The 23,128-nt window shown below is 52.1% G+C and overlaps 1 protein-coding gene and 1 long non-coding RNA gene across 2 annotated transcripts; one reads left to right on the forward strand and one right to left on the reverse strand.

Annotated features, from left to right (window-relative positions):
* The first annotated feature begins 572 nt into the window (after positions 1-572).
* STMN3 (stathmin 3) lies at positions 573-12,852 on the forward strand. Its single transcript, XM_054218448.1, has 5 exons — positions 573-601; positions 9,739-9,834; positions 10,293-10,468; positions 11,288-11,479; positions 12,415-12,852. The coding sequence occupies exons 1-5, from the start codon at positions 583-585 to the stop codon at positions 12,472-12,474; spliced, it is 543 nt and encodes a 180-aa protein (XP_054074423.1). The 5' UTR covers positions 573-582; the 3' UTR covers positions 12,475-12,852.
* Positions 12,853-16,736: 3,884 nt separating this feature from the next.
* LOC128916616 (uncharacterized) lies at positions 16,737-22,968 on the reverse strand. Its single transcript, XR_008469024.1, has 3 exons — positions 22,925-22,968; positions 20,572-20,672; positions 16,737-16,914 (listed from the first exon to the last, which is right to left on the reverse strand). It is a non-coding gene; the product is annotated as an uncharacterized LOC128916616 (long non-coding RNA).
* Between the last annotated feature and the right edge of the window lie 160 nt (positions 22,969-23,128).

The following is a 23,128-nucleotide window of genomic DNA, read 5'->3' on the forward strand; positions in this document are numbered from 1 at the left end:
AGCCTGCCTGGGATCCCTCCTCCCTTCGCTGTTTGCCTAAAGCTGCTGCAAGGTTTGGGGTTCGGGTTTTACACCCCAGCCTAAGCTAAGCCAGACCCCAGCCCTGGCCCTGCGGGTGGGCACCGCCTTGGTTTAAAAAAAAAAACAAAACAAAACTACATAAAAATCAATTAATTTGCTTATTTCTGCTTTCAGCAAGGGCAAAAGCAGTCTAGTCCGTCTAGAGCAGACAAGAAAGGGAGGAAGAGGAGGAAAAACCATCTTTTGCCGGAGCCCGGCTGGGTGTGTCTCCTCGCCCCCCCCGCGGTGGGTCTGTGTTTCTGGCAGGCAGCCTTGCCTGGGAGGGATCTGCCGTCAAAGCCACCCAGGAAAGGAGGCCTGATACGCTAATTAATATTCTGAACTAGTGACCCTTTCTTTTTCTTTCCACCCCTTCCCTTTCTCTGGGCTCTCCAGCCTCTCCCCGCCGCGGATGGCTGCAGCCCCCTCCAGCTGAGTCAGTCCTCCCTCCCCGCAGCATTGCAGCACCTCCGCAGCACCCGCTCCTGCAGCACCCGCTCCTGCTCCCGCCGCACCAGCAGCATGGCCAGCACCGTCTCAGGTAGGACAGACATCTTTGGGGGGGAGTCTGGCGTCAACCCGCCTAGAGAAGCGGCAAATTTTATTATTTTTTTTTTTTTAATCATTATTCTGAGGGTTTGGTGGTTTGTTTTTTGTTTTTCTCTCTGCGTTTTGGGGGAGTTCTCTGCTGGTATGGCAGCATTGTTCCCCTTCCTCCCCTGTACACACACACCCCTCTGAGGCAAGATAGCAGGTGGGCTTTTTATTTTAATGCGAATGCACGTGTGATAAACTTGCCAATTTAAAATATTGATGGCGTTATGCTGTGCCGTAAGAAGATGCTGCTGCATGCCAATTAATTATGATTTTTGTAACATGATACAGCTTTTTTTTTTTCCCCTAAGAAGAAATTGCACGCTGTGTAGCTGCATGCAGAGAAATCAGCAATAATATTTTTTATTTGTGAAGATCGTGTATTGCCTAAATGGGTAATGGAAAGAAAGACACAGGCAAGAGACTGCCAGTAATGCCCTAGAAAATCCCCCAAACCCAACCAGAATAACCTGGATGGGTTTCTCTGTATTCTCAGGGCTTCCCATCCCTAGATTTCTTCCATAGCTCACGTTTCTTCGTTAGAAGATGCTAGAGGGGAGCGGTCCTCTGATGGCGTTGGGTGGAAGCAAATGCTGCAAAGGGAGCCCTTCCTCCCTCCTGCAGCAGTAACGGGAATGGCAGCGCGGCTGCCCAGGAGCCTCCCGCCGGCTCGGCTGTGGCTGCAGGATGGCAGCCTGCCCTGAGGATGCTCTGCTGCTTCGGTCCAGCATCCTAAAGATTTCTCTTGCCCCTTTTAACTGGGGAGAAGGGATTCAAATGGCTGAAACTGGGAATGTGGGTGAAGGAGAAGAAAAGCCTGAAATGGTACAATGAACAGTGGGTGGGTTTAGAGGGTCTTTTTCTTTAAAAAAAAACCCAAACCCAAAGATAAGTTTTCTCTTGCAACGGCTCTGAATTCTGCAGTGCATAAAGAGGGGCTTGGGTGGGGGAAGGTAAATCCTGGAGGATGTGGGGCTGAGCAGGAGCAGCAGACAAAAAGGAAAATCGGGCAGTGCTTTGTGCCCCCCCCTGCCTCCGCCCCAGGCGGAACCAGCCAGAAGGGGACCAGGCAACACTTCTTGCTCCTTTCACTGGCCTTTCCCTGTCTCCTGCTGGGCGTTTTCTATTCCTTTCTCCTTTTAAAAGACCAGTAGATGCAGGGGGGAGAAGGACAGAGAGATGGGGAGGTGTGGGGTTGTAAGGGTGCAGCTGATCACGAGTGGGCTTTGCATGCAATTAAAGATGGTAAAGCAGCGTTGTAAAAATGTGTGTTTAAGACAGAAAATCTCCGGCTATTGTATATATTTCTGTGAGTATCCCTGTCTCGATGAACGTGTGCGGCAGTGTGCGCTCGGGAGGTCCCACCCATCTGCTGTCCTCTCCTACAGACCAGGATTGGGCCTCCTTGGCAGGGTGGGGGTGGGAGGGACGGCTCAGGCTTACCAGCCATCTAAACCAAGGTTGCATCGAACTTGAGATGGACGAGGTGGTGGATGAAACAGGCGGAGGCATAACATGCATTTTCCGCCCGGTGCATTCTCACCCGCCCAACCCGCCACATGCCAATGGCACATTTCATCTTCCTGAAGGTGCAGTTTTGCTGTCAAAGGAGACTTAGGATCATGAAGAAGCGTGTGCTTCAGAGAAGCTGCGCTTCCTTGTGGCTCAGATCAAGTAGAGAAACAATTTCAAGGAGCAGAAAGCCGTGGGAAACCAGTGCTGTGGCAGAAGGAAAGGGAATAGGGAAACGTTTGCCAAAGAAGGGAGTGGGGCTGAGCCTCGCCCAGCTGCCTGTGTGGGGAGCAGCTCCCCATCGCCTATCGCACTTATAGCAGGAATGGAGAATAGCCTGGAATGGCAGGAGGAAATGGCAAGCAATTGCTTAAATTAAGGAAAGAGTCTTGTTTGCTTTCTTCATTATTTTCTCCTTTATCCGCAGCACAAGCAAAGCCGTGCTGAAGGGAGAGCAGCTGTGATTGTCTGCAGCTGATGCCCGGGGGCTTATTCCCCTTGGGAAAATTTTCTTGGGTTTGTTTAAACAAACAAACAAATCCCCGGGATGAAAAGAAACGGGGTTTGCTTCTCCCAGCCCAGCAGTCCCCTCTCTCTTCTCCCTGCCGCCTCAGGCGTTTTCTCCTGGCTGTGGTGGTTGTTTTCGGTGCTGGAGCAGGGGACGCGGTGGCACATGCTCAGTGCAGGCTCAGCTGCGGTGCTGGCCCTGCTGCCGGGCAGACCTTGCAGGGGCAGAGCCCTCACACCTCCTCCCCACAGCATCTGCACCCAGCTTGGGGCTTTTATACTCCACGGAAGGGGTGTCCGGCTGGATTCTGCAGGACTGTATGACTTTCCTCACCATTTGTAGGCAAATGGGTTGAATAAGAGACTCAACATTATGAAACGATGCAGTAAGATGACAGCCTCATGGGCTTTTCTCCGACGTTAGTGTCTCTGAGAAGGTGGAGCCAAGAGGGAACACCGGTTTGTCACTCCTGGCCTCATGACTGGGCCTGGGAAATGTGCCTTGACAGATCCCAAAATTTTCCCTTCCTACACTGAAATGTGAGAGTTGTGTGGCTTTATGTAGGTCTGGGTTATCCCCTTAATCCCTTTTCTGGATGGTATTGGCGGACACTGTATGGTGTTGCCCTGTCCTGACACTTCTACTGCCCATGCTGGAGAGTCAGAGTCCTTTCTATCAAGCTCTCCATCTCTCTGTTCTCAAGAAATCACTATTGTCTTTTTCTTCAGGTGCTGATGGAGTCTATATGGCCTTAGAAATGTATGATACTTTTATTGGGACATCAGTTTTATAAGCCAAAAGAATCTATTTTTTTGTTATTATTATTTTTTTACCACTGTATCCAAACAAGGGATCTAAATCCTTGGAAAATATTTGTCCTTTCTAAAATATAAATCGTATCTTCTTTAATGGCACCATATAGACTCGGTGAAGATCCCTTAGGTATCTCAAAAGAGCCCTTTCTTGGAGCCTATCAGTGTTGGCTCAGATCTGGTGAATGCATTGTTTTATCAGATGAACACATTCTCCTTCTGCAAAGGAAAAGCTGAGATTCAGTGGTCTGATGTGGTAACTGGAAGGCTGCAGATAAGACCTTTGTGACAGCAGCGTGGGCAGCAGGATGGATTGCAACTTCAAGCTTTCTTAGGGCAAACAGAGCTGATGATTGTTGATGATAATTCTTGAAGAGACCTGAAGTTCACTAAAAATTCTATACCCCTAAATTAACTGGAAACAACATGCCTGGCTAATCCCTCCCAGTTGCCCTACTGACATGGGCTTTGTTCTTCCGATGGTCCCATCTTTGCCCGTGATTTAGAAACACAGAAGAGCCAGAGCAATCAAAGACCACGTGTATGTGCTGTAGCACTTTGCACATCCCACCTGCTGAAGAGCTGCTCAGCATATTTCCAAACAATCCTTTTGTCCTTTCAAGATACTGCTACATGTTTGGTGCTGTATTAGAGAATCTTACATTATCTGAATGTGTTTATTTGAACAATGCTGCTGTATAATGGGCAAGTACAATAATCCTCAGTTAATGCAAAAGAAATCAAGACCCAAAGAGACTAAACTACTGTCTGTGTTCAAGCAGAATGTCTGTACCTGACACATCATGGCGTTGGCTTGTTTCATGAACTGCTGCTTTATCCAGTCCCCTGCTCCTTGTAGCACTTTGTCTTATCCAAACCTGACCGTCTGAACCTATGTTTGCCCCAAATCCACAAACACTCTGGGACAGCTGCCTCCATTTGGCTCCTTTCTCTGCTTTATCAGGCAACCCAGGCTGTGCTTCTCTCCTTCTTGGCAATCAATCATCCATCCAACCCAGGCTGCTGGGTCTCTGCTGCACAGCCTGGGCTCTTCTCTCTTGCTGAGCCCATAGAGGAGGAGATTTCCCTGGTTATTTTCCTGAAGGCAGCCCACATGTTCCAGTGCTACAGCTTGAGTGATTTGCTAATCCATTGGCTGTGCATAACACAGGTTGATGTGGTGTTCATGAGATGCAAATAAAACCTAGGGGGGAAGGAGCCGGGTGATTGGAAATGGTTCCTGGGTGATAGTTTAGCAGATGTCCAACAGAAGGCAGAGTAACCCTCGCATCTGCCTGTTCTCATGGATGATTCCACATGAGCCCACAGTAACTTCTGGGTCTCAAATCTCATGGAGAGCAGCTGAGATGGTGTACGGCATCAATGTGGGGTACAACGGCCGATCTGAAAAAAAACCACAAACCACCCACTAGTGTTTTCTGGTTGTGTGAGTTCTCCTGATGACCTGTCTTTGGAAGTTGGGAAGCAGTCAGATGGAAGTGAATTAGACTGAAGTGAAGATCTGGCTGTTATTTTCCTGATAGGATTCATAGGAGGTGAGACTGTCTAGAGTCTGTTGTACTCTCAAGGCTTATCGAGGACTATGGTTGTTTTTGTTGTGTGTGTGGCATTGCAGTCCTTGTGCTGAAGGACTTGGTTCCCTGTCTCTCTAGCTTCTCTACCTTCTGTTTGTGCTTTGGCTACATCTATAATTGTACTGTTACAATTTTTTCATGATATAATATTCTTTATGGAAGCAATTTTTACTTCTCCAAAGTTATCTTTGCAAACCAAATGATTTTCTTGTAATAACCTTCCTTTGACCTTGCTATCAGACATAGCTCATCCAGTCTCATCCATTTAATTTGGCTGAATTCAGATAAATTAGTCTTGCTGTGCCTCTGGTTCATTATGAATGACTCTGTATCGGTGTTGTGCCTAAATGGCCTCACTCTGTTTCACTGGATGTCATTAAACACCGAGCAAAGAGACAGGCTGCTCAAACAGTCTACAGTTTAATTTTACCTGGTTAGGAAGCAGAGAACAAAACTTTTTAATGAATAATAGGTGGCGAGCCCCACTGTCCAGGCACGTCGCTGGTGCGAAGATGGTTCCCATTGCTCGTGCACCACACCCGTCCCCAACCGTTTCTCCATCTCCTGCACCGCAGCCGCTGGGAAGCAGCTGGGTAGTGTCTCCGGGGGATAAATTGGAGATAAACACTGTACACGGATAAATGCCGTAGACAGCGTTCATGCAAAGCAGCAGGGATATGGAAATGCAGTTTGTGCTCTACAGCACTAGAGGGAGCACAGGCAATGAGTCGCTAGAGAGAAAGCAAGTGGAGTGCACCCTGACCCTCTGGGTGGCTTGGTGAAGGCCCAGATAATCTCCCTTCTTCTCCTTGCAACAGGGAGAAAGTAATTTTGTCTATGCAATATATACAGTGCAGAGAATAGTTAGGTGAAACACTTTAATAAAGATTAATTGTTGCATGGGGTGTGTAATGGAATATAATCAGAGCAGGATCAGATTTGCTCAGTGTGAGCTGAATTTATTTTTACTGGCTTACCAGAAGTAAAAAATGCAATTAGATGCTTAAATTAAAAGCTCAGCATTTCCTGTCTAATTGTTCTTAAAATATGCACATTTGTGCACTGGAAGACATACAGTCTTTCCTGGAAGGGACTTGTTGGCCATGTCATATTCTGGCCAGCCAGCTTTCTTAACTTATCTTGGTTCAAGGATTTTGTCCGCTGGAATAAATACGTCCTCAAAATTTTATATCTGCTGGCAAAGATGAGCACAGATATTTCTGAAGTAAATTTTAGTGCTGAGGTTTGCAATGCTGATCTTTTACCTCTGAGAGTTTTAAGCATGCCCTTTCTGATGCAGCTGTGATTGAGACATAGTCTTGCTTCAGGAGATCGTGGGTTTGATCTTCATTGACGCAGTCTCCTAAATAGTGGCCCAGAGGTTATGTTTCTTCCTTTTATGTACTGAACCAGAGGATCTACCTCTCCTCACAGAATGCCTTTTCTGGTAGATTTAGATTAGATATTTGGAAGAAATTCCCTACTGTGAGGGTGGTGAGACACTGGTACAGGTTGCCCGGGGAAGCTGTGGCTGCCCCATCCCTGGAGGTGTTCAAGGCCAAGTTGGGTGGGGCTTTGAGCAACCTGGTCTGGTGGGAGGTGTCCCTGCCCAGGACAGGGAGGTTGGAACTAAATGATCTTTAAGGTCCCTTCCAACTAAAATTATTCTATGATTCTATGATTTTGTGATTTTAGCCTATTAACAGTGTGTTGGACACACATACCGCCTATTGTTCATCACTAAATGGGTAAGATCAAAAGTGCGTGAGGACAGGGTTTGGATGTTTCTGTGTCCCACGGGTGTAACCACTGGCTCTGGAGCAGAGGCGGGGGTGGAGGGGGGGGGTGGCGGTTCAGACGTCCATTTATTTCTCGGGACGTGGATCAGGGGTGCGTTCTTCAGGGGTCGGTCCTTCCCCCTCTTCACGCCGAAGCCCCCGGCCTTCGCGAAGCACCCCGGCCGTGGTGCTGAACGGACAGCTCCCGGGCGGGGGGTCCCGGGGCGGTGGTGCTGAAAGGACAGCTCCCGGGCTGAGGGGGGAGTCCCGGGACCGAGCGGACCCTCCCCGGGACCGGCCGGGGGGGTCTCGGTCCGCTGCTACCGTTCCCGCTGCTTTCCCCGTGTGTCCCCCAACCCCGGCAGCGGGGAGGCTGGAGCGGTTTCTCCCGGCAGTGAGGGCTGATCGGGGGTCTTCTGGATCTTTTCCCCCCCACCGCACCCCCAGTCTCCGGGGCCCCGTCAGCCCCCAACCCCGCTCCCCCGCCCCGTGTGCCCGCATACTGCTAATTGCATCTGATGGCTGGCGCCGGGGTGCAGCTGCAGGCTGCGGCGCCGGGAGAAGGACTCACAGCACTTCCATAGCTCATTAAAAGCCGCTCAGTGAAGCGGTGTCCTTTTGTCCTCTCGCTCCTTTTCATTTTAATTGACGGAGAGGGACGGTCAGTTTGCTCTACAGAAGGGAAAGCGGGACAGGGAAGATCCCGATGGAGTGGAGGCAGCTGTGAAATCACTACAGGAGACCTCCTGAAAGGCAGGGACTGCAGCGTGCACTCATCTTCACAGAGGACCGTGAAACCAGTACTGGAGAGACCTACTGAAGTTCAAGTAATGAAATAGAAAGCACTGTGCTCTGTAACAAGAGCTATGAGACAATTAAACTAGGGGGTCAAGGATGTGGCACATCTGCTTAATGTCTTGGTTTCACCCAGGACTGGACATAATGGTAGAGCAATGACCTCGGTGCATGGTTTGTTTCTATTAAATTATAATGTCTCTCATTTAGTCCAGGGAGCCCTCCTCTGTGCTCCCGGCAGCACATTATGAGATACATTAGCTTACTGCTGCTGCATGCCACGACTTCTAGCACAGTACAGCACTCTCAGAGGCTTTCCAAAGACTATTTTCATTAAGAGCAAAATCAAAGATGTCCCGCTCTGTGGCTGGAACTGCTGATGTAAACTGCTCCTATTTGGTTTACATTTAAGAGCAGGACTGGGCAGGGTATTAAAATCAGAACATGGAGCAAACTGGAAAATGCTCAGTAAAGATCTGAGCTTCAGGGACTGTCGTTAGCAAAAGGAGGGCGTTAGTTAGGATGAAGTTCTGTACCTAGGAGGAAAAATAAGTGCAAGTATGAACTAGGCGTACAAAACCACTGTTTTCTCACCCGAGTAGCTGCGGGAAGGCAGAGGAGAAGATCTGAAAGGTGTTCCTGGGGGCATATGGTACACAGGATGATTTTTTTTTCAAAGGTGTTCTGCCTCTAATGCCTTTTCATATCACAAAGTTTTGGGGATTTCCCTTTCCTGGCTTGGTGGAGGCTCTTGCTCTGAAGGTGGCATCGGCAGCCAGCCTGCAGATTCGCCTCTGACTGGAGGTCGAACCAGGAGCTCAGTAAGGAAGGGACAAATCAAGACCAGAAGCACAAGGACGTGTGGGAAATCCAGAGGCAGAGCCAAGGCAGGACACTGGAATGCCTGTGCACTGTGGTGGACGCAGGAGGAAGGATGGCACAAGGAGGCTCAGGGCAGGTTTAGCGAGACACAATGCCATGAAGACTCTGTCCCCATGTGCCTGGGTGTCCCCTGAGCAGCCAATCCAGCATCTGTGAGACAGCAGCACCCACTGCTGAGCCCTCAGCTGCTGACCTGTGACATAGCAGTGATGCTGTGCGGGTTACGCTGATGTGATCAAGAAATTGACAGCCTGACAGAGCACCTCTCTGTTTTCAAGTCCTCCTATTATGAGGTTTTTTTGTCAAGTATGTGCTAACAGTTCGCTGTTTTAAATGTACTGAATGCCAAACATACAGGTGAAGATTGCCCCAGAAACAAACCCGCTGCAAACTGTGGGTGCTGCTGCCATTAGGGCAGCACCTTGTGCACTTGTGATCACTGAGGATGCTGCAGGGTGTGCTCCAGTCACGGGAATGTTGAGCAAACTGGAGGGCTTGCAGGAGCAGAGGTCAAAGGGATCGTGTATTTCCCTGTCCTTTGCAGAGGACAGCATTTACTGTGATTGCAGACCAGTATCAACCTCTGCCTGTGTGGGCCAAGGTGGTGACACAATCCACGTACACCCTCCCTCATCTGCTTCTGCAGGGAAGGAGGTACCTTGGGAAGTCGGGAACTCCCCCTGTTAGCAGCATCCCTGAACTGTTTTTTCACTCAGATGCCCATTTATTCTCCACATAGCTAACTGCATCTTGCCTCTTCAGCCTGATGGCAGAAATGCTGAATTGTGAAATACCAGGAATGTGCCTGGGGCTGAGCAATGTTTCCAGGTATTGATGGGTGTCATTTTCTCTCTGAGCCTGGAAGTGGGGTGGGCAGCTGTCCTGACATGGTTAACTACAGGGGCTGCAGCATTTCAGCTGCTTTGGAGGGAAAATCCTGTACAGAAACTTAAACCTCTAGATGTGGTAATTTCCTGCTGTGTGTCTTCCCACGACATTTGCCACACTGGCAGCTAATTTAGTGTGCTCTAGGACAGACGCTCCTTGGGGACCGTTTGGCAAGCTGTGACAGCCTGGAAAAGCCTCCATAGAGTCTGGTAGCTGCGAATGGGTTTCCTTGTGTCTACTTGCTTCCTTTCTCCATAAAAAAGAGCCGCCATTGCCATTGGACTCTCTTCTCATTGCTATTTCATATTTTTCAGCCTACAAGGAGAAAATGAAGGAGCTGTCTCTGCTCTCCCTCATCTGCTCCTGTTTCCACACCCAGCCCCATCCTAATACCATCTACCAGTATGGAGGTACGTAACCTGCTCCCGCAGGAGCTACAGCATCGTTTGCGTGATGCTCCTGCAGGCAACATGAGAGCTCGTCAGCGCGCTGGGCTGTCCCATCCCGGAGCAGCAATCCATGTCGCAGCCTGGGCTCTTTCTGTTTAGTCTCTGTTCACAGTTTATTTTATTAATGTAACCCACATTTTCCCAGAAAGAAACTGCTTGCAGAGGCTGCCTGCTTCGTACTGGGGTGACGTACAAGACGTTAACAGCAATATGGCCTTTCTGTAATTACGCTGTGAATTTAAATCAATTGTATTGACTTGGAGGGGGGTGAAGCTGATCACTGATTGGGAATTTTTTGGAGATGACAGAACAAAATCACTCAGGTCAGGACACCCTAATTCCTATGTGAAGAGCTCGGTGCCCTCAGGTGCTCTCCCGAGTGTCGCAGGTCCACAGAGTCTGTTTTTTTCCCCCCAAAGATATGGAGGTGAAGCAGCTGGATAAGAGGGCATCAGGCCAGAGCTTCGAAGTGATCCTGAAGTCCCCTTCAGATTTATCTCCCGAGAGCCCGATCCTTTCTTCCCCCCCCAAGAAGAAGGACCTGTCTCTGGAGGAGCTGCAGAGGAGGCTGGAGGCCGCAGAAGAGAGGAGGAAGGTAATGAGATGTTCTGTGGAAGCAAAGACTTTTCTGAGATGGTTACTAATTGCACCAAACCCTGAAACTGGCTTAGCAGGAACAATCTAAAATGGCTTATTATTATTTTTCACTATAAATTGTCAGGTGAGAGGTGGGAGTCATGGAATGAGGTTCTGCAGCCTGATTTAGGCAGGGAATTGGACTCAATGATCATCATCGTCCTCCTGTTCTTGAAACCACACAGTATGGGGTCCTCGTGGTCCTCTGCGTGGGACCTGGCTGGGGGGGGCGGGGGGGGACAGTTCTTGCCAGGTAATGCTGCAGGAGATGTAGCAGTTGGTCACACACCCCACATAAACTTCAAACTTAAACACAGAGTGGGGTTTCTAACAGCTGGCTGTGCCACATATTTTATTGTAGGTGCTGTATAAAACGTCTTCCTGTGAAAACTACTGAAAAGGAGAAAATTGGCAGAGTAAAACAAAGTATAAATGTTGTGAATGTTGGCAGGTAAGAGGAAAGCAAGCTGAAATAATTCAAAGAATGAGGTGACACTCGGAGAGGGGACTCCGTACCCTGATGGATGTCACCTCGGTTTTGCTGAGCCGGTGGGCACAGCGTGGCATCACCTGCCCACCTGGAGCACCGGACCCAGCAGACGTTGCCCCGTAGCAGGAAAAAGGTGCCAAAGCATCTTCCAAGCAAGGAATGGGATGGAGGAGGGTAGCAAAGTGGTTTTGAGCAGAGGAGATGGTCAGAAAGCCTCTCTGGGGAGCTTAAGGTCTAGAAGAGCCTCTTTGGTTGCCTTACACCTCTCCCGACGCCTTGCCTCGGCAGACCCAGGAGGCGCAGGTGCTGAAGCAGCTGGCGGAGAAGCGGGAACACGAGCGGGAGGTGCTGCACAAGGCGCTGGAGGAGAACAACAACTTCAGCCGCCTGGCCGAGGAGAAGCTCAACTACAAGATGGAGCTGAGCAGGGAGATCCGCGAAGCACATCTCGCCGCCTTGAGGGAGCGGCTCCGCGAGAAGGCGAGTGCGATGTCCCGGGAGAGGGCTGGGTGCCGATGCCTATGGCGGGGTTTAGGGTCTGGTCCCTGTGGGGTCGTCCCAGGGCGATGGGCACAGGGGAGCGGGCGTTTCGTTGCTGGTGGGAAGCGGGCTGTGGAGCAACTCTGCTCTGGAGCAGCGTGAGAAGGGGGGATGTGTCCTTCCAGTCAGTAAAGGAAATACCATTTGGCTGATCTTGATAAGTGCAAGCTCACAGGCACAGGATCAGGCCCACTCTGCGTCCAGGGGCTGCGTGGCCAAAGGGCTTTGCAGAAGAGGGGAGCCATGAATGCATTCACTGTGGGCTTGCATCACCTCCGGGCTCCCGCACATCATACAATCACAGAATCATAGAATTGCCCAGGTTGGAAGGGACCCTTCAGATCATCGAGCCCAACCATCAACCTAACTCTGACAAAACCCATCACTAAACCATGTTGCTAAGCTCCTTGTCCACCCGTCTTTTAGACACCTCCAGGGATGATGACTCCACCACTTCCCTTGGCAGCCTGTTGCAATGTTTGATAACCCTTTTGGTGAAGAAATTTTTCCTAATATCCAAATCTAAACCTCCCCTGATGCAACTTGAGGCCATTTCCTCTTGTCCTGTCACTTGTTACTTGGGAGAAGAGACCGACTCCCACCTCGTTACACCCTCCTATCTGTAATGAGATAAGGTCTCCCCTCAGCCCCCTTTTCTCCAGGCTGAACACCCCCAGCTCCCTCAGATGCTCCTCATAAGACTTGAGATGCTTCACTGCTTGCAGGCGTAACCCACTGTCCTCAGGGTGCCTCGGATGGGAAACTGGTCTCTTTTTTTTTTTGGCTGGTGCAAATCCTGTGTGCGGGAAAGAAGGAAAATAGAGATTGCGAGAGCAGAAAGAGTTAGCCTGGTGTCATCTCTCCCGTCTTTGCAGGAACTGCACGCAGCTGAAGTTCGCAGGAACAAGGAACAGCGGGAGGAGATCTCTGGATAAAGGGCTTTTCTACACATCTAGCACCTGATTCCTGTTAACAAACCAACCGATCGACCAACCAACACATTTTATTTTGTTTGTCTAGATGCAACATTCAGTTCTCCATCCCCCCCCTCCCCTGGTGTTCGTCCCCCAGCTACACGCTTCTCTATCTCTGCATCCTTAATCGTCAGTACTTGTGGGGATTCACGGATCATAGGGACCTCTAAGCAGAATAGCGACTAGTTCACATGAAATAGAGAATTGATCAGTCAATCAAACAGCTTCTTTGGAGGGTTTTGTCCTTTTTTAAAAAAAAATATTTCTTAAACTGATGTAAAAAAAAAAAATTAAGATATTAATAAATTCAACCAGCAGTGTCACGGGGGTGCGGATTTCTTATCCGGGGCTTTTACTCCTCTTGGTGTTTGCTCTGAGCCAAATATCAGCTTCAGAATAATGGGAAGTAAGTGATAATATCTGTGTGTGAAGTGGAATAGGGAACAGCCCCGTGTTTGCCAGTGGTAGGAGAGAGGAATGAGAGGGACGGGATGGCTCAGGAGTCGTGGCCTGCGACCCCCCTGTCTCGTGGCTGTATCTGGAGCCAGCCCAGGCAGGCAGCGACCCAAAGGCCCCATCCTCGGATGATTCTGTGGTAGGCTGTGTGAAAGTAGGTGAGGGTCTCCACCCAGAGCTCGGTGCCAGGTGCCACGTCACGGAAACGGAAGGTCCCCGTCACAGCAGGCGCCGCCTGGTGCCCGGTTGTCCCTTGCTGGAGGAGCCCACAGACTGAGCTGCCCCCTCCCCGGCAGAGCAGGGACCGACAGGTCTCGGCTGAGCAGATCAGGAGAACCACAGACAGCAATTGCATCCCCGGCTCCGCGGGAGCCCTGGGAGAGGGCACTCGGTCTGCGGGCTCTGCAGTGCTCCCAAAGCTTGTGGTTTCACTCCAGTAAGAAAGCAAATGCAATAGAGACAGTGCATGGTTGCGAAATAGCCTTTTAGTGAACCGAATAATCATCCTTCCCTCTTTCCAAAGACAGATGTGACTCTTTGGTGCCATTACAAGGCAGACACTGAGACCAGAGGTGGCCAGATGAGCCCCGGAGCTCTGGCTTGTAGGCAGCACCCTGGGAGGCAGGCAGGACATGCCAGATGCCTGCCTGGTACCTACAGACCTACGGCTTCGGATGAGAGGGAGCTAAGAGGGGAGCGATTCTACAGTAAGGGTGAAGAGGTGGCCCCATGCTCACTCCTTGTCTATCTTTAGCTTTTCAAGGCCCATTCTTAAGAAAAAAATTGTCTTTTGATGAAGCTAGGGATGAGCAGAGAACATGCAAGCGTGGCAGTAATGTCGGATCTATCTAGGTAGCTGTCAAAGCCCATGGACTTTCTAATCTTCTGGAGTCACGGCTTATGGAGGTAGCCAAGGTCCAAGCAGCCGCCGTGCACTGCGAGGGGCTGCCACCTTCCCGCTGAGATCCTCAGACCTGCTCACCTTGCCCCAGCTCCGCCCCTGCCTTGGAAAACTCAGTGGAAATGTTGCATCCAAAGAGCAGGGAATGGCCACCTTCCGGCAAGCGGGGCCTCGTGGGCCGCAGTGCTGGGGACTCAGCCCTGCTGGCGCACCGTCCCACGGCCAGGTTTTGCAGAGGAGATGGTGGAAGCTGCTTTCATTTGAAGCAGAAGGTAACAAGGATTCTCCTCTCTCCAGTGATTAGAGATTTTACTGGGTTGTTATTTTTTTGACAGCATTTTGGGGAAAGGGCACAGGGTGCCCTATTTACTCCAGGGCTCCCCTCCGTCCTGGCTGCCCGCTCTGACCCCGGAATAAACCGAAGGGGCATCCAAGGCACCGAGACATTTCATTATCAGTAATTGGCATTCACTGCACGCTCTGCCTCCAAAGAGCCATTCTGTGGGTGGGATGAGGGATTCCTGGGGTGGGAGGATCCTTGGGGAATAATTAAGTGCGCAGGGGGTGCAGACGTGGGCACCTGTTATTCCGCCAGTCCGGGGCTCCCGGGGACCGTGCTCTGCTCGGCGGTGCCAGGCGGTGAGGAGGAGCTAGAGCAGGTGAGGGGTTTGCATGGGGAATAACGATCCCCTTGCCTCTCCTCCCCTCTGAAAAAGAAATCGTCACTGAGTCTTGTCAGAAGCTGAAGTTTTCTGCCTACCCTGTGCTTTAATTAGATAAAGAACTGATTATGGCCTGGGGTGAGCATCAGGCGGTTGCAGAAACCCCACGGAAAGCCGAAGAGCAGCAGCTGCTGGAGGTCAAATCCCGGGGCTCTTTGCCAATCTCCCCAGAAGTCCCAGCAGGATTCGGGAGAGATCCCTCAATGGCCACGGTTTGATTTTAGGGGACACTCTGCTCCTAAAAGGAAGGGCTACCTTACTCCCATCCCCTCCACCCGGGCGGGGGGTAGGACAGGACTGTTAGAAAGCCCCAGCGCTGCCGAGTGATGAAAAAAAAAAGATTCGGGGCTAAGAGGAAGGAAACTGAAGGTTGAATTTCTTAACAGTAGCTAATGATCAGTTTATAGTAGCAGCTGTCTTAGATAAGCATCTGTGTAGAGCGTGGCATCACCGCCAGCATCACCTCATTCATATAGTGACGAGAAATTTTAAAAAGTTTAAAAAAAAAAAAACAAACCTAAAAGTAATTTAAACGAAATGTTTGTGTGTAAGAAATGGTTGAAACTGTCAAATGTCTGTGTTCCCGCGTTGGTGGGATCTGAGAAGGTACCTGCGAGATATTAACCCCGTCCTACTCTCTGTGGTGCTGAGTGTTTGCTTGGTGTGTAATTCTGACCTGGAGCTTGTTGTAAATACTGTTTTTAGTACTATGATTATTATGATGATTATTATGATGATTATTATCAGAAATGTTGTACTCATGAGCAGGAGTTTAAAACAAGGAGAAACGACCATTTTCACTCCCTCCTTGGGGCTCAGGAGGAGTGGGAGGCTGGGCCGGGGGAAGGCAGGGTGCCGGTGGGGTGGGATGCCGGACCAGAGAGGAGCTGGAAAACCAGGGAGTCGGGAGCTGGAGGCAGCTGAGTCCTGCGGGCAGGGCGGCGAGAGCGGGGCCGGGCTGCTCCTCGTGCTGGGAGGAGGAGGAAGGGCTGAGAGGTGGAATAGGGGTGATGCTTCAATTCTGGTACATATAATTTAGTGTTAACCCAAAGCTCCTTGTGTGAGGGGGTCCAGGCTGCTCGCTGCAGCCCCTGGGGAAGCCGGAGGAGCCGTGAGGTTTGGCGTGTGCTGGAGGAGGAGGGGTCGGTGGCAGGTTGTGCTGGTCAGAAGCCGTCCTCCCCAAACAGCTACTGAGTCTCTGGACTCGGTTCCTGCCTGGATCTTCCATCTCGGTCCTTTGTGCTGCCCCGTGCCCGCTCTCCTCCCCCTCCCTGGAGGCCAGCCCAGATCTCAGGTGGGGGCTTATTCTTGCAATAGCTTTGTCTGGCAAAAAAATCCCATGGGAAATGCACAGGAGAGTGGCCCGGCACACAGTGCTCATGCAGGTGTGAGCGCCAGGAGACTGGTTTTTCTCACCTCCGTCGGGTCGGTGCTGTGAGGGACAGTGGATGTGGCTGGAAAACGTGTCAGTGCAGGGTAAGCTCCCGTGTCGGAGGAGCAGGGATGTGCAGGGAGAGTTTCGCATCGGTAACGTCAGGGGACCGGCTCTGTTACCGCTGCTGAGACACGTCGTGCCAAGGAAACAACCTCATCCGTGGGGCCAGATGCATTCAGTGTAGCAGAGCGATGTTTGCCCGGTGCGGATGAATGTAGTAGGGATGTTGGGGAGCTTGACGTTTGTCCGGTGCCACTGGACGCTATCAGGGAAATGTGTGATTGCTTTGGCTGCGTGCCCCAACTCCCGGGGTTTCGGCCGGACGCGGGGTGTCCACCCACCCACCGCCCGCTCCAAACCCCCGGGGACGGTGCTGCCGGTGCCAGCAGCTTGCACGGTGCCATGCCCGGCTGGCAACATGCGGCACAGCCCGGGATCACAGTATATTTCACCCTTTCCATCTCCCAGGGCTGCTAATGGCTGTGTGCAGCAGCATACTTCATGCCTCAATTGAGACTAATTAAGTATCCTCATTAACATCCTTACCGTCCCAGCCTCCCTCATTCCCAGACCTTTCCCACATACCGCAGTCATGGACATGGCATGCAACCCCCCCCAATTCCTGGGGCCACCTTCCTTATGGCAGGGCTTGAGGTTCTTCATTGATTCCCGTAGATGTTTATTAATCAAGCTTTGTAAGGACAGTTAGCAGCCCCATTTTTGCAGCAGCATGTGGACACGAGACTTTGTGCCTGGTAGGGAGAGCATCCTCCGGGCAGCTGGCAGCATCCCTGCCCAGACCACGAACGTTTGCAGTTGTGTGAGGGAGGAAAGACGAGATGGTGACAATTTATTATGTGCATGTAGAGATGTTTCAAAGAGTTCTCCTGGAGAAGGGCCTCTGATCTGAGCAAAACAGAGAAGCTGAAGCTAAATGGGTTCCCATCTGGCACCGACAACCGGGCGATGAGCGAAGCTGTGTGAGAGCTGGGACAACTGGCCTCGTATCCCAAATTAAAGCTCTGCGCTCATGTTATCCCTTGGAGCAGAGCTCAGCTCTGCCCGTAAATGGGTGCTTTCAAGGATGCTGGCCCCTCAGACTGCTTCTGGACTGAGCCCGTTCTTTGTCTTATTATTTTTTGAGTCATTAAAAAAATCTTGCTCTAACGCAGCTGTGGGGTTACCTTTGAGTCGACCTTCCAGGGACGGTGGCAGTTCACGATTGCATGCATCCTACCTTGGGGGTAGGTTGGTATCGCTGCTCCTTTTAAAATGTAAACTTCAGCTTGCTTGCTTTTGCTTAGCCCAGCGTGACTCTCTGGCCCTGGCTCTGCAAAGCCTGTCTCATGGGGTTCGTTCAGTCCCGTCCCGCTGCATTACTCCCCTCCCTCGCGGTGGCTGTGCACTCGGCTGTGCACACGCGCACAGAAACGCGTACGTGGAAACGATATATGCACATACACTCTTATACCACTTGAAATGAGTCAGGGAATGGCTGTTTACGGTGCTAGAGATTTCATACTATCCATGCTAGGGATGAGATGACATCGTAAGACCAATAAACTCCACCTTTGTAGTCAGTTGTCTTTAAGTAGAGCAGAAGAGGGGCACTGGCCAACGCCTATGTTTGGGAGCTCCTTGGTCCCCAGGGGTGCAGGGAGGCAGCAGCCCCCACCCGCCGCCGGGATGGTGGGATCTGAGCGTGGGGGGGCAGCTGGGCATCCCGGCCCCGGCATCCCCCGTGCCTCAGTTTCCCCATTCCCGTGACAAGGGGACACCGACGCTCTCCACCCCACGGGGACCACGGGAGAGCCAACGCATCCATGTTTCTAAAGTGCTCTGAAAATGGAAAGTGCCAAAGTACCAAGTCGTGGGACGCAACCGTCCACCCCGGGAAGGAATAAACTGGCCCAGGGCTGCAGGCAGAGGTTTGGAAGATGACTGCGTGGCCGCGGGGCTGAGCCCTAACCCCAGGGCTGAGCGCCCTGGCTGCCCTCCCGGGCAGGATTCACTCCTCCTGCCCCAGCCTGGGCCACCTTTGCTCCTGCCGGGTGGGCGGCCAGCGGGGGGAGGCGGCGGGGTGTCGCGGAAGGACTTTCCATCACTAACAGAGCCTTGTCTGGTTCCCTTCGGTCTACCGCGTGCGTTTCATTGTCAACTTGAGGTTGTTGTTGTGCAAAAGAAGTGATTATGAAAATGAAAAAAAAAAAAAAAAAGAAAAAAAAAGAAATAAACTTGGTATGAAACCAAATGTGTCCGTCTCTCTCCGTAAATGGATTGTTTCAGTTCTGAGGCTTCTCTTTGTATTGTGAGAATATCAATAAAATGCATTAAACGGAAAGTTCACCTAAAGATTTAACAAAATCGACTTTAAGCATCTGTATGCTAAACAAGTACTTTGCACCCAGCATAAAAGATGCAGAGATTCATAGCTTATCGCCATTCTTGGAGGGAAAAAATAATAAAACGCTTGAATGAGGGTACTGCTGACATCCCCTGCGGCAGGCAAGGGGAGGGTATGCAAAGTCTTTACAGAGGAAGATTGAAAAAACATAAGACAATTACAAATACAATAAATCCATTTCTGGAAAACATGTGAGCTTCCTTTTTTTAAAAGAAAACCAGTGCTTGCTTAATGAGCTTTTCCTGAGAAACGATCCAGGCTTCCCCCTGGGCTGGATACAGTGGGGGGGAGCGGGGCTGCGGTTCCCAAGGAGAGGGACCCCTAACCCAGGAGACCTTGCATGAGGCCAACGCTCAAAATCACATCCCTGGGGCCCCGATACACAAAAATGCCCCCAAAAGCTGCAACTGAACACAGGGAGGTTTGTAATCCACGGAGACAGGCAAGGGGAAGGGGCCTGGCTGCTTCCCCAGCTGCTGTGGAAGGGATCCCCCACCTTGGGGTAGGAGAAGCTAAACCGAGGGGAGGGCAGAAGGTGGGCAATTTTAACTCCGGGGGCAGCTCTTCTGTAAGAGCAGGGAGGACGGTGCTGGGGGTCGTCGCTGCGGCGGCGGCCGATGCTCTCCCCATGTGTGCGCAGGACACCGCCGCCCGCACAAACAGGAATTCTATTTTTGCAGCGTGACCTTCCCGGTTTGAGAGATAACGACCTAATGGCAAATGCAGCGTTGCTCACTTTTCTTCTGAGATTTGCGACAGGCCACTAACCCAGGCTCTCAAAGAAAAGTGGATGTAGTAAAGTAAGCCCCTGCATTTGTCTCAGGAAAATAGTCACAGTGCATCAGTGACACAAAATTCAAGATACATTAGAGAGATCAAGCGTGGTCACCTTCTAACTAGTTAATTCAAGTCAGATCCTTCATCCTCCTGTGATCTGAAGGAGAAAACCGCAGAGGAATGGGATGTGCCGGGGAGAGGGTGGGCAGGAGGAGCAGGCAGGCGTTGCCTAGGCTCCCACCACCCTCGAGCTTCTTCCCACGTGTGCAGCCTGGCGGGGCATGATAAAGTCTTGGACCAGATTGTGTCACCCACTGAAATGTTTCTTCCAAGATCAAAACCAATCCAACACAGCAAAATATTCTAATTGTCTCTTGGAAGGACCCCTACAAAGTGCTCAAGCCACGCGTTGGAGCGTGGGGAGGGGAAGAGAATGGCGGCTCTGGCAAGGTAAATGCAAAAGCACAGCTGGGCAGGAAAAAAAAAAATAGAAAAAAATTTTGCAGAGTAATTTTCTGAAGGTTCGAACAATAACAAGCCGTCCTTTCTCAGCAACCTCCCAGGCGCTACGGCTGCGAGGAGCCTGCCCGCCGATAAGACCGGGGAGCAGCAGGCAGATAAGGTGCCAGGAGGCGAATTCCTCCCGGCCCTGGGTGCTGGGGAGGAGCCCACGGAGGAGCTCAGGGAGGACCCCCTTGCCCAGCACCTGACAGCAAAAGCACGGTTTTGCCTTCCAAGGGGCCACCAGCTGCTGGGAAAACTGGAGCAGAGCAGCCTTGCTGTGGGTTTGCCGCCTTCTCACTGCTTTTATAATGGCTCTGCCATTGGGCGCCGGTTATGGTGGCAGAGGGAGCTTTTATCTGCCCCATCCAGCCCCTCTTAGGTCCTGAGGACACAGCTGCCAGCGCAGGGCCCCCAGGAGCCACTGACAGAGACGGCAGAAATACAGACAGGCTTCCATGGAAAAGGGCATCACCACTTCCAGCGGGTGAATTAGCATTGCTGGCTATCTTGGAGAAGGAAAAGAAAGACAATTCCTTGCGAAATATCACTTTAGTGAGTATTAGCTTGGGTAAATCGGAAAGTAAAACAGAGCTGGCAGCTGGTTATCGGGCAGGGTTGGTGTCGATGGGGGGGATGGAAAAAGGAAAGAAAGAACCTTGGGAAAAATAAGCATTAAATAAACCACTACAAATCTATCAGACAGAAATTCACGTGAAAAATGCTGCTAACCAGACCAAACGCGCATGCGAGGGGCCAGCCACACCACCTGAACGCGAGGCAGAAAAAGCCACTGGCCAAGCAGGTGTGAAAAGCCGACAGAACTAAAACACATCGAGAGTGTTTCCAAAAAGGGACTCACGACTTTTCGGGCCTCTGGTCTGGTTCTTCCTTTTTCAGAACGTGTTAACCACCCGCTTGCAGAAAAAGCACCACGTGGTAAGATCGCGCGAAAAGGCCTCCCTGCAAAATCACTGCACGTCAGTCAAACCCCAGACCTTACGGGCACAGCCGGCAGGGCAATCCCAGAAACGGCAGAAATGACACCAAAACCTGTGAGAGCTCGAGGTGGCTGGGGGAAAACCCTGCAGAGGGGAATTGCAGCACGATGTTTAGCGCTGATACGCAGCCGTGTGTCTCGGGCGCAGCAGCTCGAGGTCAGCTTCTGGGCAGAAAACCCGAGCCTGTGGTGCCTGAGCACATCGCACCCCCCGGCACCACGTGGTGTCCCCCCTCCTTCCAGGGACAACTTGCACAGGACACCCACGGAAGAGTCTGCAAAGCTCAGGGACAGCTCGCAGACACCTGGGGTAGGAGGGAAGTGACGGAGCAAACCTGCACCATGTCCCTGGGCTGCGTCAAAAACTGCCACTCCATCGAAACACGGACACGGCTACTTTCTCCTCCAGGTGCAAAACACACTTTTCTATCTCCCCTTTTATAATTCATTGCTGATAAGGACAGTAAAAGAGTCGCCGGAGGACTTCTTTATCTCTTTAGTTTTTATTAGGCCTTTTGAATGGGAGGCAAAGCAGCGCCGCGCAGCGTGCTGTGGGCGCCAGTGAATGTCCTCACCTGAGCAACACAGGATTAATTTCTCCAGCAGTAATTTTACTTTTCGGTTAAGGTCTCCTCTACTGCTAGGGAAAATGGCATTTTTAGAAGACTCTAGTGTCTGAATTTGTGAAAATATTTACTCTATAGCCAGCTATGCTATGTGGGTTTCAAGTCTCAGTGTTTTCGAGCTCACCAGGTGCAGGGACAAGGAGGAGCGAAACGCGGGCACTTGACCCAAGCTGCCAACAGGATTATTTCATACCATGAAAGTCACACCCAACATAAATTAGAAAGTTTGCTGCGTAGCGCTCTCCTCTCCCTTGATGGCGGCGGACCTGAGAACTCCTTGCCCCAGTGCCAGACCCCTAGGCACGAAGCCACAGGGCTCGCGGTGTCCGACATTTGCTGTCCCCTGCTGGGAGTGCACAGCTTCCTGCCGATGGAATGGGCTGAGGATAATACACCGTGTTTTATATTGGTATTGGGATCAATATTGGTCTTTAGTATTATTAATGTTAATTATTCAGTCTTATTAAGTCTGTTTATATTGCAGTCCCTGTGTTTCCTTGTTTTTCTCCTGATCCCCCTTCTCGGGTGGGGAGGGGTCATTGGGTGATAAAATCACTGTCTAAATGACAATAAATTGTCCTGGGTTCTTAAAACCGTAACAGGGAAACACGTCTTGGAAAGGAGACATGTGAAGCTCTCCCTCGGGGCCAGCCTGGCGCGGGGGAGGGAGAGGCTGGAAGGTCACCGATGGCACCTTGACGCCTCCTCTGAAACCTGGCAGCCTCCAGCCCTGCCCAGCAGCACAAGCATGGCTCTGCGCCCCCAAACAGCACGCACGCCCTCTGGCCCGTGCACATGCACCCACAGGGAGGGGGGGAAGACACACACACCCAGCACCCCCACGGCACTCGGCCTTGGGGGATGTGGGGGGGCACACGGGAGCGCCGGGCACGTTTGGAGGAGCAGGCACACGCCGGGTGCGTGCGAGGGGAGGGCAGCATGCACAGCCCCAGGGGGGGCACGCACCACTGAGGGCATGCACGAACCCTGGAACGCAGGTGGGGAGCTGGGGGAGGCACGCAGGCCATGGGGGGTGTCGGGGGGGGGGGGCACACAGGAGACATGGCGGGCATCCAGCACCCCAGAGGGGGGACGAAGGGGACATGCAGGACTCCGGGTGGGGGAACACACATGCAGGTGACAGGGTGGGTATGCAGGACGCCTGGGGGGGACACGCAGGAGACCTGGGGGGCATGCAGGCCCCGGGGGGGGACGGGGATGGACACACAGAATACAAAGGAGGCATGCAGGGCCCGGGGTGGGGAAACACACGCAGGAGACACGGGGGGCATACAGAGGCCCGTAGGGTGGACAAGGGGGGCATGCAGGACCCGGGGAGGGGGACACACAGGGGAAACACGAGGGGCATCCAGCGATCTGGGGGTGGACATGCAGGACCCCGGGGAGGGGGGGACATAGGGGTCATCCAGGACCCCAGACAACGGGGGGATGCAGGACCCCGGGGAGGACACACACGCAGGAGACATGCGGGGCCTGTAGGGCGCGGGGGGGTGACACACGCAGGACTCGGGGGGGGGGGGGGGGGGGGGGGGGGGGTGTCACACAGGACCCGGGGGGAGGTCACGCACCCGGGACCCCAGCCGCGGTCCCCCCGCGTCCAGCGCGCGCCGCGCCCCCGCCCGCGCGCAGGCGCAGCGCGCGCTCCCCGGCACCTATTTCACAGGCGGCTCGGGCCGCGGCGCCGCCGCCAAATAAGTCCCGGGAGCCGGGCCCGGCCCTGCGCCTGCGCGGGGGGCCGAGAGCCGCGCGCGGCGGAGCCCCGCTACCCCCCC

The sequence above is a fragment of the Rissa tridactyla genome, chromosome 12 (genome assembly GCF_028500815.1).
Source record: "Rissa tridactyla isolate bRisTri1 chromosome 12, bRisTri1.patW.cur.20221130, whole genome shotgun sequence".
Taxonomy (NCBI): domain Eukaryota; kingdom Metazoa; phylum Chordata; class Aves; order Charadriiformes; family Laridae; genus Rissa; species Rissa tridactyla.

What these genes read in the sequence shown, in the direction of transcription:
- STMN3 (XM_054218448.1), top strand. An exon ending in TACCATCTACCAGTATGGAG is followed by an intron (nt 9,835 to 10,292) that starts GTACGTAACCTG and finishes TTCCCCCCAAAG; the next exon opens with ATATGGAGGTGAAGCAGCTG. An exon ending in CCGCAGAAGAGAGGAGGAAG is followed by an intron (nt 10,469 to 11,287) that starts GTAATGAGATGT and finishes TTGCCTCGGCAG; the next exon opens with ACCCAGGAGGCGCAGGTGCT.